This window comes from Pseudopodoces humilis, chromosome 9 (genome assembly GCF_049639895.1).
Source record: "Pseudopodoces humilis isolate 2021_Gansu_Grassland_sample_001 chromosome 9, ASM4963989v1, whole genome shotgun sequence".
NCBI lineage: Eukaryota > Metazoa > Chordata > Aves > Passeriformes > Paridae > Pseudopodoces > Pseudopodoces humilis.
In genome coordinates this window covers 33,615,288-33,634,626 of record NC_142208.1, presented here as the reverse complement: position 1 = coordinate 33,634,626, position 19,339 = coordinate 33,615,288, and the positions used below count along the sequence as shown (strand labels likewise).

At 43.2% G+C, this 19,339-nt stretch overlaps 1 protein-coding gene across 1 annotated transcript in view; it reads left to right on the top strand.

Annotated features, from left to right (window-relative positions):
- Positions 1–19,339, top strand: part of ADAM12 (ADAM metallopeptidase domain 12) — a 169,929-nt gene that overhangs the window by 11,367 nt on the left and 139,223 nt on the right. Inside the window, exon 2 of the mRNA XM_005528869.3 lies at positions 5,155–5,288. Within this exon, the coding sequence (XP_005528926.2) occupies positions 5,155–5,288 (134 nt within the window). The remainder of the gene's footprint in view (positions 1–5,154; positions 5,289–19,339) is intronic.

The window sequence follows — 19,339 nt, the reverse complement described above, 5'->3', positions numbered from 1 at the left end:
CTAAGTTCACCTCCATCTTGAAGGACAAGCCTTGGTCCTCCCCTCTCAGTGTGTAAGCTTGGGAATTTTGGATTAAAAACTTCTGGTTTCATTTTGGAGGGGACAGAAGAATCATTCCAAATGAGAGAAAAGCTCCTGGTGGGGGGATGAAGCACTTTCCCATCTGATGGGCCCCCAGGCAGCAGTGGAGGCTCCGGGGATACCTCAGGAGCTGGCCCCAAACCTGGTGCCGATGGTTGAGCGAGCTCTGGATGCAGCCAGATGCAAATCCCTTCCTCCATAGCCAGGAATGACCCATCCAGGCCATGGATCCCACAAACTGAGAGCTAATCTGAGGAAGCTGAAGGAAATGAGGAGGGGAATGGATAAAGGATGTCCTTCCTGACTCGCAGGGCATTGCCTGTGGCACAGAGCACTGCCCTTCGCTGATCTAAGTTTGCAGAAGGATTACTCTGTTCCATTGTTCTTTTCAATCCAAAGATTATTCCAGTGCTTTGGGTGTTTTGTTGCAGAAAAAAAATGAGGACAGGCTGCTTACAATTTTGAGCAGTTTGTAGTAGGAAAGGTAACACAAGGATAATTTAATTTAATCTTTTTTATTCCCTCACTTCTGTAATTTCCATAGCTCAGCAGTAAGTGCAGGGGTGTTTGGGGACAGTGTGAGGAGACAGAGCTCCAGTCTGGGATGGAAATGGACATCCCACAGCATCAGTGGGACCTTGGCTGGGCTTTTGTGAGGCTCTGGGACACACAGTTACGCACTGTGTAAGTCCTTGAGTACCTCGTGGCTGATGGAATGCTGGAGCCTCTCTCCTGTGAGGACAGGCTGGGAGAGCTGGAGGTGCTCACCTGGAGAAAAGAAGGCTCTGGGGAGAGCTCAGAGCCCCTTCCAGGGCCTAAAGAGGTTCCAGGAGAGCTGGAGAGGGACTGGGGACAAGGCATGGAGGGACAGGACACATGGAATGGCTTTAAGCTGAAAGTGGGTAGATTTACATGGGATATTGGGAAGGAATTCTTGGCTGTGAGGGTGCTGAGGGTCTGCTACAGGTGTCCAGAGAAGCTGTGGAAGTGTCCAAGGCCAGGCTGGACATTGGGGCTGGAGCAGCTGGGACAGGGGAAGGTGTCCCTGCCATGGCTGGGGTGGGATGGGATGATTTGACAGTCCCCACCCAAACCGCTGTGGGATTCTCTGAACCGACTTATTCTGTTATCCCTGTTATTGTGTGGGATGAGAACGGGCCCATCCAGAGCTGAAGGAAGCTCAGCATCGCAGCTGCCTTTTCTGTAAATCTGTGTGTAAGAGATGGATGTTGTTTATAAACCAGCCCAGGTCTGACTCCTGTCCTGCTCTGTGTGCTGGGGGGGCACAACCAGCATGGGCAGGAGGGCTGGGGTGTTCATTTAGTGGGACATACTCTATTTTCCTTGCACTTAATCCCATTTTATCCAGAGCTACTCAGCACTGGGTGCATTCACCTCTTTGTTTGTCGTGAGGACAAATAAATGCCTCACTAAAAGCTTATTAATTTTAAGCAAATGCAAATCCAGAGAGTGTCTGGGTTTTTTCAGGAGGCAGTGGCCGCGAAGCAAAGATGTCACATCACATGCTTGGAGTTTATTTTGCACAGAGCTCGGAGGAACTGAAATAAAAAGCAAAAAGATGGAAATCATTCTTAACTTCTTTGCCAACAAGCTCTTGTATGATACTGTGCAAAGCAGAAAAGCTGTAGAAGTACATGGCAGATGAAAAATATTTAAGCCACACAAAAGTCACTGACAGGTAACATCTACTCATCTCACTATTTGTACAAAGTAGCTTTTATATTACTGGGGGGAGGGGAATAAAGAGCGCTGCATCAGCTTGTGGGCTGCTTGTGGATCAAAAGCATTACCTTCAGTGCAGGCTGAAAATAGAAAACAGACACAACTGTGAAGTTTTTCATGTGAAAAAGTGGGAGACGAGCTTGCGTCAGGAGGAGCTGGACAGAATTTCACTGCAATGGAAAATAAGTAGGTGAGTAAGTAGGTGCATGTGACACAAAAGATAGGAAACCTGGGTCTAATATAACTTTCTGGTATTGCAGATGGCCTGATTTTCTTCTCCTCTCATGACACATTACCGAAATTTCAATTCTCTGATTTCCATTATTACACTATTTATACTGCTGTAGTACCAAGAGTCCCTGTAGAGAGGAGGCCTCATTATTAATGGAACACAAACAACTCTAATGGTTCAGCTTCAAAGAAATCCTCCTGGAAACGGGGAAGGGAGATGCAGAGTGGCAGAGAGGAAATACCAGCACGTCTGAGTGAGGAACTGCAGCTCTGGGAGCTCGGGGATGTGTTTGGGGTGATGGAAACCCTTCCTTGGCGCGGATGTCCGCGCCCGTCCCACCGCGCTCCTCTCCCGGTGTCCCCGTGATGCTCCCTGGGAGGGCTGGCTTTGTGCTTGGAGATGCTGTCCCAGAACAGCAGAAGGAAGCTGGGAGTGTGTTTTGTTCAGATGTTGAGCAAGGGAGCTGGGTGAAGTATTCCTGACTGGGATAAACTCCTTGGTGGCTCCAGCTGAGGTGAGGGCCCTCTGTGTGGGCCGAAGCCTCTCCAAGGTTGCCGGGAACTATCCCACCTGGTTTTATCCCATTTTTTCCAAGTTTCCTGCACTATTCCTGCTTTATTATTTTGGCCTGGCTCTCTCCTTACATTTTTTTGTGGGTTTTTTCCCTCCTGATGTAGAATATTCCTCTCCCCATGTCTGTGTCCAATTGCTCAGGGGCCTTTCAGATGTCTCCTACTCAAGATAAGTGTGGGTTGCTCTTCCCTGGCTCTGATCCCTTATTTTCTGCCTTATTTTCTTATTTGTGTTCTTCAAAGCTTTGCAATCAGGCTGCAGAAACCTATTTAAAGGATTTACCTAATGATCTTCCCCATACTTTTTTTTAATGATTTAAAGACTGGGTTAGAGTTTATTCATCAGCTATACAGATATCTTTATTTTGCAGTCTTTCAGAAATATACCCAGTCCATAAATATAATGAAATTTGCTGAGAAAAACATCATTTGATATACTAAAGACACCGTACTGTGCTTATATCACACTGAAGGCAGCTGGGAGTTAAGCAAGTGCACAATGCATGTGCCCAAATTTTCTCCAGAATGAGGCCCAAAATTGGGCTGCAGTGCTTGCTCTGCCTTCCGCAGGAAGCGTGATTTTTATCACACCCAATAATTTAAATAAAAACATTCAGATAAGCAGCCAAGTATCTGGCTCAGGGAAAGCAACTAGACAGAAATTGATCTTGTGTTTTATAAATGCTGTGGCTTCAGAAGAGTTTGCAAACCCTGAAGCTTGTCTGCTTTGTTTCCCCCCCAAATAAATTATCTTTTCCAATAAAGATATAACTGCTGCCTATAAACCTGTCTTGATGCCTGTCTCCAGACTATCAACACTTCTGCACAATGAGCGTTTTCAGCAGATAAATGAGCACATGTGGAAGATTAAATTTGCTCATTGTAACCTTGCTTTGTTACGCACCACGAGCATCGCTTCACTGGGATGGAAGAGAAGTAGGAGTGGCAAAACTGAACCACATTTTGTGTGGATTTTTCTCCCTTTTTCCCATTATATTTTTATAGCTGCTGCACTTCCAGACCAAGCTGTCCAGTGAATAACACATCTGTGCACAAATGCTGATCCCCTCCCTTTTTTCTGCTGTTTTGGGTAATGCTGTGAAGCTCATGCTTTGGAGAATGATCAGGAAGGGAGGATCAGGATCATGGAGGAGCATCAGAGAGACTTTGATGTTTCCTGATGTCACTGTGGCAGCTCCACGGTGTCAGACTGTGTGGAAACCGTGCAGACAATGCATCCACGGGAGGATAAGGATCCTCCAAGGGGTTCTGAAAACTCAGATCTCATGGTACTTTCAGAATGCAAATCCTACAAAGTAATAGAAGGGCCTGAGTCATTTAATTTGTGTGGTTGAGGTTGCTCTAGTGAGCCAAGGAGAAAGGAGAGCAGGGCTGGAGCCAAACTTTTCTCCTTTTGCTGAGATATGCTTCATAAATTCCTGTTCTGAGGAGGGAGCTTCCTGCCTGATAATGAGAATAAAGGGCTGGAGGTTCTGTCTAGACCCTCCCAGGCTGATGAGATGGTGTCTCATGTGCCGCTCCGGGGGAGAACCAAATCTGGAGCCAGGTTTGGATCATTTCTTCTAAGGGCTGACACTGAGTCCTGCCAGCCCTCTGTCACTTGGGCTGCATTAAAGGGTGTGAGAACTCTGTATAACCAACAACTTCCCTCTCCCTGATTTATTTTATCTTTTTATCTTGTGAGGGTTTGGTTTGGTTTTGATTTTTTGTGTGTGTGTGTGTGTTTTAGGTAAAGTGTTGTATTTTTAAAAGGGTGTTGAAAAATACCAGACTTTATTCCTGCTCACATTGGCTTGGCCACAATGACAGCACATATGTTTTTAAACTAATTCTAACAGTAACTAAATGGGGGTAATTCTGCTCAGAATATGACTCTTTATCCTCTGAGAGCATTAGGTGAGCACAGAGAATGTGGCAAGCCCCACCAGAGCTTTGACTACCCTGTGGCACCTGGAAGCCATCCCTGTCTTCTCTTTGATTTATTCTCAGTTTTGTCCTGTGATGTTGATTTTAGGGCTCTGCCTTGACAGGCACAATGCCATTAATATGTTTAGGGAGAGGAAAAACACTTGATAAATGCTGCATGCAAACAGCTTTTTGACCTGGTGGTATGAATTGAAGTCATTTGCCTGTGTAGGAGTAGAATGTTATTTCAATGAGAGTTTATATTCTCTTTCTCTTCCAGACTTTTTTTTCCCCAACTAATGAGACTGTGCATCCCTCATGATGACATCCTTGCATCCTGATATCTCTGCTCTTAATGTGTAGTTTTTGTCTCCTGCTGCCACCATCTAATCCCCCTCCAACTCTTCCCCCTGAGCCCCTCTGGTTTCACAGGTTCTCTGAAATTTGTGTAGGTTTCGACACTGACATTACGAGTTTAATGTTTAATCATTTTCCTGAATTATTTCCTTTTCAAGTCTGCTGCCAAGTCCCTTAAATAACAAGGATCAGCCTGTCAGATGCTCTTCCCAGCTAACCTGGAGTGCTTCTCCCTGTCCTTAGGTGAGAATGTGGACAGCAAAGTGGAGTCCCCGAGGCTGCAGATGTCAAAGGACCAGTCCAAAGAATATGAGATAACAATTCCTTTCCATTTGAATGGAGAACAGTGGAGACCAGTGAATGGCATTTATTCCAAGGTTAGTCTTCATTTTGCCTATTTTTTTATTCTGAGATGTGTAACAATTTAAAGGCTGTAAGGAGAATTCAATGCTCTTTCATCCTACAGATTATAAGAGTGTTTTTTATATTGTTGTTGCCACGTATCTAAAATTGTTGCTTATTTAATTTAAGAAATGGACAAGGTTTTTGGTTGAAATAAATACCTTTTTCCTGCAGAGATGCATTCTTCTTCCTGATGGCAGAAATCAAAGTTTAAAGTGAAATAATAAAAATTTCTTTCCTAGAGATTCTATCATGCAACAGCAAAACCAAAACTGAGGGGGGGTAAGCACAACAAACAGGTTTGTTTGAGTAAATACAGTCTGACAGCAAGAAATTTAGGGACCAGTGTAAATAATTGCTGTGCTGGCTGCAGCCTGAGGCTTTATCTGGACTTAATTATCCCATGGGAGACCCCCAAATTCCATCCCTGTGCTGTGTTGGGAGTGAGGGATGACTCTCCCTTCACACTCTGCTTTCTCTTTGCCTAACAGGGGAAGGATCTGTCACTGGCTCTGAGATTGTTTCCCCCTCCTGACAGGCCCTGATAAGTGTTCCTCCTTTTTTCCCCTCAGACAAGATGCTTTTAGGAAAAAAAGGCTGGGTTTTGTCTCCTTCTTGAAGTATGAAGACAGTTTGTTGTTTACTATCACCAAACTTGTCATGGGAATCTCTTGCCCAACCTTTTAACTCAGGTCCAGTTTGATTCCAGCTCACTTCTTATGTCATTATTTCAATTATCTCAGTGAGGAGGGGAAAAAGTGATGTTTTAAAGAGTTAAAAAATTAAAAAAAAAGAGGAAGGAAAAAACCCCAAGCAAAACCCACAAAAACAATGCAGAAATCTCAGAGAGCCAATTAGAAACAGCTTTCCTTGCTGGATTGGGAAAGTGTTCCATGGAGAAATCCAGCTTGACTACTGCCACTGCTTGCAGGACATGGCTTTGGATCACGTTGCTGATTGACACAAGTAGGTGTGAAAAGATACTTCCAAACAAGGGCTCTGACTTTCAAAAAAAACTTGTCTGGATTAAAATTTTTCCCTTCTTTTCCTCTGTCCCATCCTAAATAGGAAAGAAGGACTGGGCCCAGTCCTGAATTTGTGCAGTGATGAAAGGGATATCGGGGTGGGTGTAGAATGGCTTATCTTGGAGAGATAACACAGATGGCTTGGTCCTAGATGTATGTGCAACTCTATTTTTAGATCATTTAATTAGAAACAGGCATTCTCCATATAGAGAGAGGCCTTTTAGCTACTCACTGGAGCTCTCTGAGAGAGTTACAACCGAGTATCTTTCTGTGAATAATGATAATGTGATTTATATCGTTAATTTGTTTCCCAGAATTACTTTCAGTTTAAGATGAACACTAGAAAAGATTTGTGGCTTGGTAGAAAGATCCACGTGCTGTATCAGCAGTTTTTCTTTTTTCTTTTTTCCTTTGAATACTTCTTTTCCATGGAAACTTATAAATTAAATACACAAAAGTGCACATCAGGCTGTGGGAGGAACAACAGCTTCAGTGGAGGAGGAGAAGAGTAATGAATAGCTTGTCACATAAATATTGATCAAAAGCACAAAAGTTAAATACTGCTGTATTTGATGGCTAAATGGGATCTATTGTTCTTCAGCTCATTTCAAAGTGTTCCTCTGTTTTATTTTAATCGTATATGAAGTCAAAAAAGTATGTACTTGTAAGAGGGGAATGGTATTGCAATAGGATATATGGTAAAATAAATAATGGAGTGGCTATAAAAATGCCAAGGGATTAAAGTTATTTGTGTACAGATAATTGCCTGGCAATGATGGCCCCATTCCCCAATCCTTTAACTGTAAATACTCCTGCTTAACAATTAGTCCCTGGGAAAGCACACTCATCATTTAGTGCAGCCTTCTCTCCCATCTTGGAGATAAAACTGTCCTTTTATTTACCCCAGGAGTCGCTGCAGTATCTGTTGGAATCTCTCGCTTGGAATCTGTCAGGAATGATTATTAAGCTAATGACTTTCTCGTTGAGAGCCAACTACACCGTGCAAAAAATGTGAGATAATTCACACTGTCTAATGGCACAGACACACAGAACTGCTCAGCAGCAGCGAGAAAATTCCATTTACTGAGGAAAAGAAAAAAAAAACAAAAGAAAAATTGCTTACCTCTAACCAGATTTTCCTTTCATACACTTGGGATGTGCTTTTTCAAGGACATCTCGTGATTTAGGTGCTTCCTATGAAAGCTTAAATTAGTGAGAGGCAAACCCCAATTTTAAATTCAGACACGTAATTAAATTATATTTAAAGAATTAGGGGTTTCTTAAGTGTAGATTAAGTGTTTTGTGTCTGGAGAGAACTGATCATTTACTGGGCAGATCAATTTTTCTCTTCACTTTCCCCAGCTCAAATCAGAGCTCTATGAAACCAAGGCCAGGATTTCATGGTGGCATCATTTCAGAAATGTTGTTGCTTTTTTCCTGTTTAAAAGATGCCCATGCTGTTGCAAACACTTTTTATAGAATCCTGGAATCCTTTAGGCTGGAAAATACCCCCCAGGTCATTGAGTCCAACCTTTGGGCACTACCTTTTCAATTAAACCACAGCACTGAGTGCCACATCCATTTCTTTAAAACTTCCAGGGATGGAGACTCCAACACTGCCCTGGGGAAGCCTGATCCAATTCTTATCCATTCTTTCTGTGAAAAACTTTTTCCTAATATCCTGAGCACAACCTGGGGCCTTTCCCCTTTGTCCTATCAGCAGATAGAGAAGAACATTTGAAAAATAAAATTTAGATACTCAAGAGAAGCTACTATGGAAATACCTCAATGTTTTTGAGGTGATGCTGTTCATTTACTCAGGGTTTTTAACATTTCTCCTGGCATCTTTTTTTTTTTTTTTATGTATCATTTTCAGTGGGAATGTCTTACTGGCACTTAGTTAAGTGCTTTTATTAACTGGATATAATATTCAGTAAATAGTAAATTTTAAAAATTTAAAATTCAAATAATTGCCAGTCCAGGATGCTAAAATTAGTGGCTGCTATTTGGAGTGTCCAGCTGTTGGTGCTCAGGGCTGCTGAGGAGAAAACGCTGCCTTTGTGGTCGTGTGGCAGCGGGATCGGGCCCTGGAAGGGTTGTGCAACATCACCCTGTGCTTCAAACAATAGCTGCTCATATTCCCTGCAGATGTGATTTCCTCCTTCCCTGAAATTCTGTGTGCATTACAGCATGTGTTGATAGGTCATTATACATTAGAGCTCCAGTTGTCCTTCCACTTCTCTTTTTTCATGTGCTCAGCACTTTGTGTTCTGTGTTGATTACCACCCCCCACCTCAGTGCTTGCTTTAAACACACGAGGGTTGGGTTCTATTTTTGTTCAACATTTCCAAGGTTTGAACGAAATAGTTTCATTTTATATTATTTAAGTGCAGCAGAAAGCCTCCTTCCCCCCCCACCACATATTTCCAGCTGAATATTTTTGTTCCAAACTTGGCTCGCGATTCACAAATCAAGCCAAGTTTGATGAGAGTTTGGGTAAGTGATGTTTTAGTACACAGAACACTTTAGGGAAGATTTTTTCGAGGACCATCTGTTTGGCTTCAGCTTTTATCCTCACACCCTGTTAGGGACACAGAGGGCTTGGTGTGTGCCAGATCCCTGCAGCACAGGAGCTCTGGGTCAGGTAATATCAGTGGTGTTATTCTGGAGCCTGCAGCACATCCCTCCTCTTGGGGAGACAAGAGCCAGGCAGGAAATGTTTCACATGGGCATTAAGGGGATTTTGGCTCCATTTCTGTGCTTTAAAGCTCATCACAGTGGGGAAAAGCTGCCTGGCAGGGCAGGCATGGGAAAGCTGGAATGCTGGGGGGATCCCAGTGTGGCATCACCCTGGGCTGATACTCGTGTTCCCAGAGGGACACAGATTAGTGGAGCTGCCTTTGAACCCAGAGTTTGGTTCCAGATTGTAAAATGCAGGAATTCTTGAGAAATGGAAAGTATTTTGTGAGGGTTTGATGTGATCAGCTGTGCAGGTAAACACAGAGAGCTCAGGCTGTGGCACCAGTCACTCACTCAGGTGTGGGGTTTTCTCTGCCCTTGTCTGTGTAGGGCCTGGAATGCCAGTGCTGGCACCTGCAAGGACTCCAAGAGAATCAGGACCAAACACTTTGAAAGATTTAACCCTCTCAATTTTCTAAAAGGACATGAGCAAGTTAGGTGCAGCTTTCCTTTCTGGGGGATACTGTGCGCATTTTGATGCATATGGATCTTCTGTAAAGAAAACATCCTGATGTTTTCCTGATCTCTGTGCCTGTCCAGGTGCAATATAAACCTGCTCCAGCCAGGATACAGCTGCTATTCATAAAAATAAATGGGAATGCAGCTGAACCTGGGCAGGTATTTGAGGACCTGCAGCCTGGAGCTGAGTGTGGTTCCTAAAAAACCATATGAGAAGCTGGAAAGCCCTGAGATGCTTGAACTTGATTTGAGTTTGCAAGTTGCCAGCCCAGGTTGCTTTCAAATGATGGAATTTCAAACAGGGAATTTGATTTTTGATGTTAAATTTGGGGGATGTGTAAATCAATGAGCAAATTTTGCTGTGTGACTTCTTTAAAATAATTAACTATGGGAAAGTAGCTGCACATAATCTGCCTGTCACTGGGTTAGACCCTTAATCCACCTGGCTCACTGTGAGCCTCACAGGACTCTTAAAATACTGTCACTGACCTCAATATATAAAAATAGATTGGAAAATCCACCTCTCCCCCGCCTTGCACAGAATGGTTTCCCACACCCCAAGAGATTGGGGTTGTGTTGGAGCTACAGACAAGCAGAGGAAAAGAGAGGTGCCCATGGTGGGCAGAGAAGGTGGCAATACCTGCAGGACATTTCCAGCTCTCACTCCAACACCCCAGTGACTTCTAAATCCAAATAAATCAGAAATTCTGCTCCCCTTTGGGGAGGGGGCAGTGGATTCAGGGAACAGTAACTCTGCTTTGCCAAGCTGAAGTTTTCAAGGCCAGATTCTGAGCTCATGTGAATCCGTTTCCTTCCTTTGCCCAGGCTGGAATAAATCAGGCTTGCAAATTGAAATCTTAAAGAAGGGTTTTAAAAAAAAAAAGGGAGAAAGAAAGATGAGAAGGCAAAGTTCCTTTTCTTGTAGCAGCACTCTTTTTTTCTTTCTTGGTGTTATGTTGTGCTTTGAATATAAACTCTAGCAATGAAATGTGAAGATAAAGATGAAAGCCAGCTATAAAATATATATTTAGACCATATTTCTTCTGGTTTTCAAGTGTACACTTGTCACAGCTCTAAGATTGTGCATGTGAAGTGGCAGAGGATTACCATTTCCTGCTGCTTAGCATGCACTGCATCTCTCTTTGCTCCTGGAGAAGCAGCTTTTGCATCCCTGCCTGCCCCATTCCCAAGTATTGTGCCATGGCTTGTGCTCAGGAGCAAACATCAGAATCTTGATTACTTGTGTGGAATTCTGGGCACTGATAATGTGAATCTCAGTGTGAAATTCTCCACTATCTATAAAAGTATCATCAGCTCTGACAGTTGGTTATTTTTATCATTCTCCAGATTTATCACATCTATTGGGTGTTATGCTGATGTTTTTCACCTTTTTGCATTTTTTTATGCCTTCACTGTAAGGCCCTAGTTCAACACCTACTTAAATGGGGATTTTTTTGCCATTGAGATAAAATATCATTGGCAGGGAGAGGAAATAACTTTAAATTTGTTTAAAACCCACTGTAATAATGCTGGAGATTCAAGAACACATTGGGATCTGCAAACTGGCAGAAGGGGCAAAGGCAGTCATAGCCAGGGTATTCTCCAGAGTTTTGGTCTCCACACCAGTTTCAGTTTTATTAGGAACTTCTTGGGCCATCAGTAGAAATCAGAGACGCACAGAATCCTGGAATGGTTTGGGCTGGAAGGAGCCTTAAAGTTTGTCTTGTTCCTTCCCCTGCCATGGGCAGTGACACCTTCCACTCTCCCAATGCCCCAGTGTCCAACCTGGCATTTCCAGGGATCCAGGGGCAGCCCCAGCTGCTCTGGGCACCTGTGCCAGGGTCTGCCCACCCTGCCAGGACAGGTCTCTGTGCTGGCTCCCATTTCCCCTCTTTGCTGCACCTCTTGTGAGACTCCCACAGGGTTTGATACACAGCTGAGGGGCTCTCTCTGTCAGATAATTAATTTAGAGCTCAGTGTTTTCAAGAGCAAACCCATTCAAGTTCGTTTCATAACTGGCATAGCCTTCGTGCAAGTGATAATTGTTTATATTCCCTTCAACTGAGCCTCCTGCTGTTCCTTTTCATTCGAAATAATTACCAAAGTTTAGACTTCCAGACAATTGTATTAAGGGGAATCATACAGTGCTGCTTAAACAAGGCTTTGAAGGCTGAGAGGACAGCTTTCATAGCTCTTTTACATGGTTGTTTTACATATCTTGAGAGAGAGGAGGCATAACCAGAATTTATAGTGCTTTCCATATTTTTTATGACTCATGAGCATCGACTACGAGAGGCAGAGCTGTGCTCTCTGCACAAGCTGTGTCATCAGCTGGGAATGCAGCTTGGCACAGGCAGAGGAACAGCACTAATCCTCCACAACCTTCCCTGGGAGATCCTCTCCTTGAGCCTTTAATTAATAACCTGGAAGTCATTAATTTAATAGCCTGGTAAACAATCTGATAGTTCTTTTGCTTTTCCTTGTACCCATACTCCTGCCTTGTAGGGCCTCTCTGAGGAGTAATTAGTGCAAATATGCTCTATTAGTTAATAACTCTTCTGTGTTTGTTTAATTTGGAAGCAGCCTAAGTTTTGCATGGACACAATCAGGGAAGGGAGCGTGGCACCTCCTCTGGCAGTCAGGGAATTTCTGTGTCCCGGTGAGCCAAAGCAGCTCAAAGCCACCCCTCTCACCTCACCTCGTCCAAGAGGAGGAAAACGTGTTCCCTTGCTCCCATCCAACCTCTTTTAACCAGTTGATCCATCTGATAATTTAATTCATGGCATTTTTTAGCAATGTTGGTAGGTGTGTCCTGGTTCCAGGGACTTGCTGGAGCTCACGCAGCAGCTCCGGGGCTGAGGAATTCCTGGAGCTGGGACCACCAATAAAAACTTGGTGTTGGTGATTGAGTGGGGAAAATTCTTTTCTCTGTCTGCACTGAATCAGTGCCCTGGTTCCAGCTAGATACACGAGGATTCATTTCCTGCCTGAAGTCGCTTGGGCATACTGGGAAGTGTTAAGCAACTGGGAGTCATCCCAGAAAAGAGTCCATTTCATTTTTAGCTGAAGTGATACAGCGTGTTAAGTTTGCAAAGCCTCCGTGCTCAGGTATTGTTGGAAGTGCTCGATGTTTTAATGAGCAGAAAATGGAGAGATTTGTATGAGTGATCCAGCAGACACCTCCAGCTCTCCATGGGGGGTTGCAGCCTTCCATAGGGTGAAATTCCCACTCATGAGCTGGTATCACACTGAGCTGCTGGAGGAATTCTGTCATACTTGGCCAGGGGACATCACCAGTGATATAATGGTGGGGAGCTCTGCCTCCCTGTACCAGCCCTCGTGGCCAGGGGCTCTGCAGAGGGTTTGCTTGGGACCAGCTATGAGGTAGTGTCTCAGATCCGAGCTCCAGCAAGCCTTCAAAAGCTTGATGGGGTTGAAGCAATCCTCTTGGAGTTTTCAGGCTGGCATTTCCAAAAAAAAAAAAAAAAAGCCCTACAAACAAACAGATTGTGCTTTCTGCAATAAAATGGGGGGAAAATATTTGGATTTTGATGATGCAGTTCATGTTAGCGACCCTTTAATGTGGTATTAAAACCTAAACCTAAGTTCCTGCCTTATGCTGGGTTTGTAAAGTGCTTGTACTGAGGCATTTTCATATTGAATTAATTTAGCTTATACTTGGCTATTTCACGTCTCTTGCAACAGATCTTGCGAGTGTAAGGTATGAATTTCAGTGTTGGATTAAAAGAATGCTTTGCTTTCCAGCTCTGAGCATGTGATCATTTTTATTTTTATTTTTTTTTACATGCAGGAGGAGAATCTCCCTTGTTCTTAATTCCTGTTGTGGGTGCCTTGGGTCAGACTGAACCCTAGGCTAGAGTAGGCTCTCTGCCACCAAACACCCCTGGTACCTGGAGCATGCAGCTCCTGCAAGGATCCTCTGTGCATTTGTAACAGCAGCAAAACTTGGGGCTTTTCCAAGGACTGAAGTCCTCTGAGTGGGGGAAACCATGAGCTGCTGACATATTTTGTGATGAAGACCCTTATTTCAGAAAGCCACAGTAAATTGAGTTGTTCTCAGTGTGTATTTTAGGGGTGAAGAAGTAAATTGAGCTGGTCAATCCACTGAGTCCTACAGCTAACAAGCCCAGTGCCTTTGTTGTTGAATTATAATTCTATTTCAATATGATTTACTCAAACCCCAGTTGATTTGCCTCTTCTATAGGAATATTTCTCATTTTTCAGAATTGTAATGAGGAGTCATAGAGGTTATATGCAGTTTAAAGCCTGATAAAAAAATAATTAGGATTGATAATAAGGCTTTTTAAAATGCAGCAGGAATATCTTGACAATAAAAGGCTTTCAAGGTGTTGGTATTTTTCTGGAAATAAAATGACTGCCAAAAAGCTCTGCCAGCTGCTTTCAAAAAGCCTGTGTAGATGAGGTAAAAATTATCTGTACCATTTTGATACTGCAGCAAAAAGTTTGTGTTCCATTTTCATCTCGTGGAAATCGTGTGTCCCACTTGTGTGGTGCCTTTCCTCAAGGACACAGTTCTAAAGCAAAATGGAGCTTTTGGAGCTGAATATTGCAATTTCCAGCCTCCCAGAGATGGAGGGGTGACAAAGCTTGGAGAGGCAGGGGGTGAAATGGTCCTGAGAAGCTTTTCCACTGAATATTGTGTGTGTGGTGGGGCTGCTGCCAGAGCCTGCAGGGTTTTCTGGGGTTTGATCAAGGATGTGCTGGGGGTGTTTGTGGCCAGTGTCCCCATAACCCTGCAGGTGACCCTGCTGCTCTCAGTGACACAGCAGTGGTGTCACACTCGTGGGGGCTCTGCCACAGGGGTCCTGTCCCTCCTGTTTCACCCTGGGATGTGTCCAGCTCCAGCTGGATCCATTTGGAGCTCTGTCCCTGCCCTTTCATGCTCTGCCCATGATGTGAATGTGTTGTCACGCTCAGGAAATGAGGAGCTCCTCAGTCCTGCCCTCGTTCCTCTGCCCTTGCCTGTCTTCAGATCAACTTTATTTGGCTTCTGCTGCCTGACCTTGTTCCTCTTTCCTCTGCTGGCCCTCTCCTCCACCAGGGTGGGTCCCTGGCAGGGTTCATCTCCTTGTTTGTTCCTTCTCTCTCCACTGACCACATCCTTTGAGGAGCATTCCCTGCATAAAAAATGGCCTTTTTGGGGTGAACCTGCCAAGCCCTTCCCAGCCAGCCATCGTTGTCTGGAGTGATTCCTGGAAACCCAGAATGGTTTGGGTTGGAAGGGATCTTAAATCTCATCTCATTCCACCCCCTGCCGTGGGCAGGGACATCTTCCACTATCCCAGGTTGCTCCAACCTGGCCTTGAGCTCTTCTAGGAATGGGGCAGCCACAACTCTGCCTCCTTCTGAGGTGGCAGCATTTTGTGTTCTGCGTTAAAATGAAACCTATAAATAATTTTAACATTTAGAAGAATTTTATTACCTGAGACCACCTCAGTGAGCACAGGAGCAAAGATTTTTAGCCAAAGCTGCTGCCTGAGGATGGGAGGGTCAGATCTTCTCTGAGATGCCAAATTTTTGTTGATTTTTTTTGGTGGATGTTATTTTCTGGCACGCTTCGTCCCTGGGAGTGCTGGGCATGGCAGGCTCCTCCAGGCAGCAATCCTGGAGCAATCCCACTCTGGTGTCTTCCATTATTTATTTTAACTTCACCCACTCCTTCCTCTCTGCCTCGATGTTCCCCTGTGAGGTACAGCCTGTCCTGGGACAGGAGCGCTGCTGGCGAGGGGCAGGGAGACAAAAGCTCTGAGATGTGAGAACTGGGACAGCCAAGAGCCTCCCTGCCCCAAAAAAGGGCCCTTGCCCTGGCAGGGGCTGAACCTATCTTGCAGAGGAGGTTCTGGACGTGGATCTGCCGCAGGAAAAGTCAACAAGAGGAATTTTGTCCTCAAAGCAACTCCAAGCCTATTCCCGTGTTAGCATTTCCCACTCCCTCCAGGAGAAAGAGTGGGATCCCTAAATTCAGTGTATCCAACAGAAACTGCCTCTCTCCTGGTTTCAACAGACAGAAACGTTGTTGAAACCAGACTTTTTTTGGCATTTACTGGCATTACTAAGAAAGAATTGGCCAGGAAAGCTGGCAGAAAGAGATGAGTTGGAGAAGCTTTAAAGATTTTTTTTTTTTTCCTATAAAATGAATATCCAGAAGCTGTGTAAATGTAATTTTTTTCAGTTTGAAAAGTGTATAGAAAGACAACATATACACATTTCTGACTGAAATACCATCTAAGCTGGCTGTGCCCTCCAAATTCTTTTCCCTCAATTAAAAAGATAGGAAAAAAAATAAGAAGAAATGACAAAACAAAACAACACCTCAGGAAATCCCTAGAATGTTTATTCAGGAACAGAGCAGCCTGTTACAATCATTAGCTTGCAAAAGTATTTCAGTTATAGTCAAAGGGTAAAGTGAATTTTAACCTTTTATTGCCAAGAGATGTCATGTTTTTCATGGAGGAGCTATTGAGGTGTGTAAATCCCTGTGAACGAGTGAGTGGCATCTGTAAAAACCCCAACCAAAGCCCCAAAGCACATCCTGCAGAGAGAAACTAAAATCAATTTCAATGCCCACAGTTAAACATAAAGCACTACATTTCATGCTTTATTGAGTTTCTATTTATTACTTAATTTCTGCTTGTAAAAGGCTTCAATTGAAACAAAAAGATATTTCAAAATATTTGACTCCCTTTTTCCTTATGAAGCTCAGTGTGGAATTGCCAACTGCTACGGGGTTTTGATTCTAAAGGGAAGAAAGGGCTGGATTGATTTAAAATGTGATCTGTGGGAGACCTCCAGAGCAGAGAGGATCTTTCCCAGGAACCCCAGAGGAGGGAGAAAAGAAAGGAAAATGCAGCTCCAGGGAGACTCAGAGTCAGGAGCCTGGGAACATCACTCGTCACAGGGGCAGATTTGGGATATGGGCAGAAACTGCTGGGATTTTTAAGATGGAAACCTGAATTATTTGCTTTGTGCAAACACCTCCCCTTTTATTGTCCTGTGCCTTCCCATCTATAACATGGGAATAAAGTTTTAACCCAGACAATGGGGCATCAATTTGATTTTTATAATGGCCTTTTCAAACTAAAAGTGTTATTTGTGTTCCTGCTCTGGCTGTGCAACCTTTAGGAGCCAGGAATTCGCTGTTCTGGGGGAAAGAGGGATATGTTGCATGTGTGGAAAAATCCCGTATGTGTTGTTTGAACAAGGGAACAGATATTTTCAAGATTTTGGGTCTCAAGGAATGAAAGAGGAGGAGTGGTGGCAGTGCTGAGCATGAGGATTGTCACTTGCAAACTTGGAGGCAGTTTGAAAACATCTTGTAAATATTGTGAAGAACGTTAACTGAGATTTTTATAGGGTATGATGAGCCTATAACTCAGGCCAGTTTAGACAATCACCTTTCTTTGATGGAGATCAACAGGGACATGAAAACACTTGAATTCAAGAAATATTTTGATTATTAATATTTTGGTCTATTGTGTACCTCTCTTTTATATTTTTTACTTCTTTCAACCATGCAATTTAATCACCAAGCACCAATTTATTTTTAAAATTGCATTTATTAATATTACCCCCCTTCCATACATCTTCTGTTAACTAATTTAAAAAGAAATTGTGACTTGTAGAATCGAAATAAGATCTAATTTCAGAGCCTTCAGGGAATTAGTATTTAGCAGTTTTCCTAAATCTGTGTGAGATGGAGGCAATGACAGCTGGATTTGAGTAATTTCTTTTGGAGGAAGAACCACACTGCTGAATTTTCCTGTGGGCATATCCATCTATATATATATATATCAATATATGTGCATATATAAAAATCTATATATATTGAGATCTCTATCTGTACCTATACAGCTGCTCTGTTTCCAACCTTATCTCAGGATTCAGCTCTCAAGCCAAGTTTTGAATTGTTTGTTTTTTTTTTGCAAAACTCTGTGAGGAAAAGCAGCTGAGTAAGGCTACAGCAAGATCTGGCACTGAAATCAAATCATAAAATCAAGCAGTGGAGAGGGAGGATGCACAGCATGGAGTGAAACTCTTATCAGAGCTCTGCTTTTCTAGGACAGGTTATTAGGGAGGAATTTCATTTAGGAGCAGAGGGTTTATCAGTGTGTCCTTGTGATGGACTCACCAATGCCATAAACTTCATATATGGAGATGGAGTTGTTCTAATTTTAGGATAAGGCATTGAGGGGGAATAAAAAAAGCATAATGTAAAAGAAAGAAAGGTTATTCCAAGTGTGGATATTATCTGTGCCATCACTGCACAGCTTCAAATTGCAGGAGGATCAGCTGCTGCAGATATTTTTGGATGATGTGGGTGAAATCAGTGTTTTGTAGAGCTCCCCATTATTGTGTACAGTATTTCCTATAATTCAATTACTTTGAGGCAGGTAACAAAAGGAGACTTTGATATTTCTGTGCAAAAAAAAAAAAAAAAAAGCATTTGAAAATTCTTCACAGCCTTATTTACTAAACAATTTAGACAAAGAGTCTGTGTTTGAAGGCTTCGAAGGCAACGTTGGCTTGTTTTTCCAGCAAAATCTTTATCTTTCTCATTGAAAGGAAAATCAATACAACCCTGGTAACACAAAGCTGTGTCTTACCAAGGTATATTCCTTAAGCTCAGTTTGAATTCTGACCCTGGCCATCACACTCAAGCCAAATTATTTGGAAATATCAATATGTGCTTGGTTTGTTTCAGCAGCCACCGTGTCATTTTAAGGTTTTGCTTTCTATATTTTTATATTATAAATAAATAATTCCTTGCCAGAGCAATGAGAGTTTTGAAAGTTCCTGATGAACCACAGTGAAGTTGTTTTCGTGCTCTGTCATTTTGGTGTGCTGGCTGGCACCTGAGCTAGTGCAAAATTTACTCAGCATAAAATAAAGTCGTAGCAATTTATTGCTGTCTTTGCCTATCCCACAAAATCATTCCTCTGCATCCCTTGGAATGCACGAATTTGCTCCTTCAATTTTAGGGAGCTCGTTTATTGATGCAATGTCACCGTCACAGCCTTGATGCAGGGAGAGGAAATAACTTGTATTTAGCCTCAGGGAAAGTTTGCTTGCTCAAGGTGTTCTTATCTGTGAATTTTGATTTGCAAAGTGCAATTTGATGGAGTTGTTTGGGGGGGGTTCATCTGCTATAACTCCTTTATCAAATGCATAATGAAATTTAGGTTTATTTAAAAACATCCTCCATATAAAAACAAGGGTTTGTTGTCTGAGGGGAATAATGCAGCATCTCTCAGCTCAGGATTCCCTTGGGATGAGCGAGCACAGGGTACCTCTGCTCTTCCTAATTCTTTCTCTAAGTGTAACCAATTTATTCAATCCTCAAATGTTGTTTTATTGTGCCCCTTGAGGAGCTGTCCAAGTTCCTCTCTGAAATTTTTCTGGTGATCAAGACTTCTCATTTAGGCTGGGATATGGCCCTAAAAGGCTCCTTCCCTCATCACCTCGGGAAATCAGCGCAGTGGGGGGAGCCCCTGCAGAGCCCTGCTCTATTTATATGTTGATGAGCCTGAAGGAGAATTTCCAGAAATGCTGGTTATACTTTTAGACCTTCCAGAAGGCTCTGCCTGGCTCCTGTGCTTCAGTGCCCTGCTCTGGGCACGCCGTGTTCGCTGATATTTTGGGATACAGCAATGGCACCCTTCTCTGGGAACCACTTCCTACTTACAGGGACACTCCTGAACCTTTCCAAGAGCCTTTCTCTTTGTATTCTGCTAAAATATATGGCTTGGCAGTATAAAAACCAC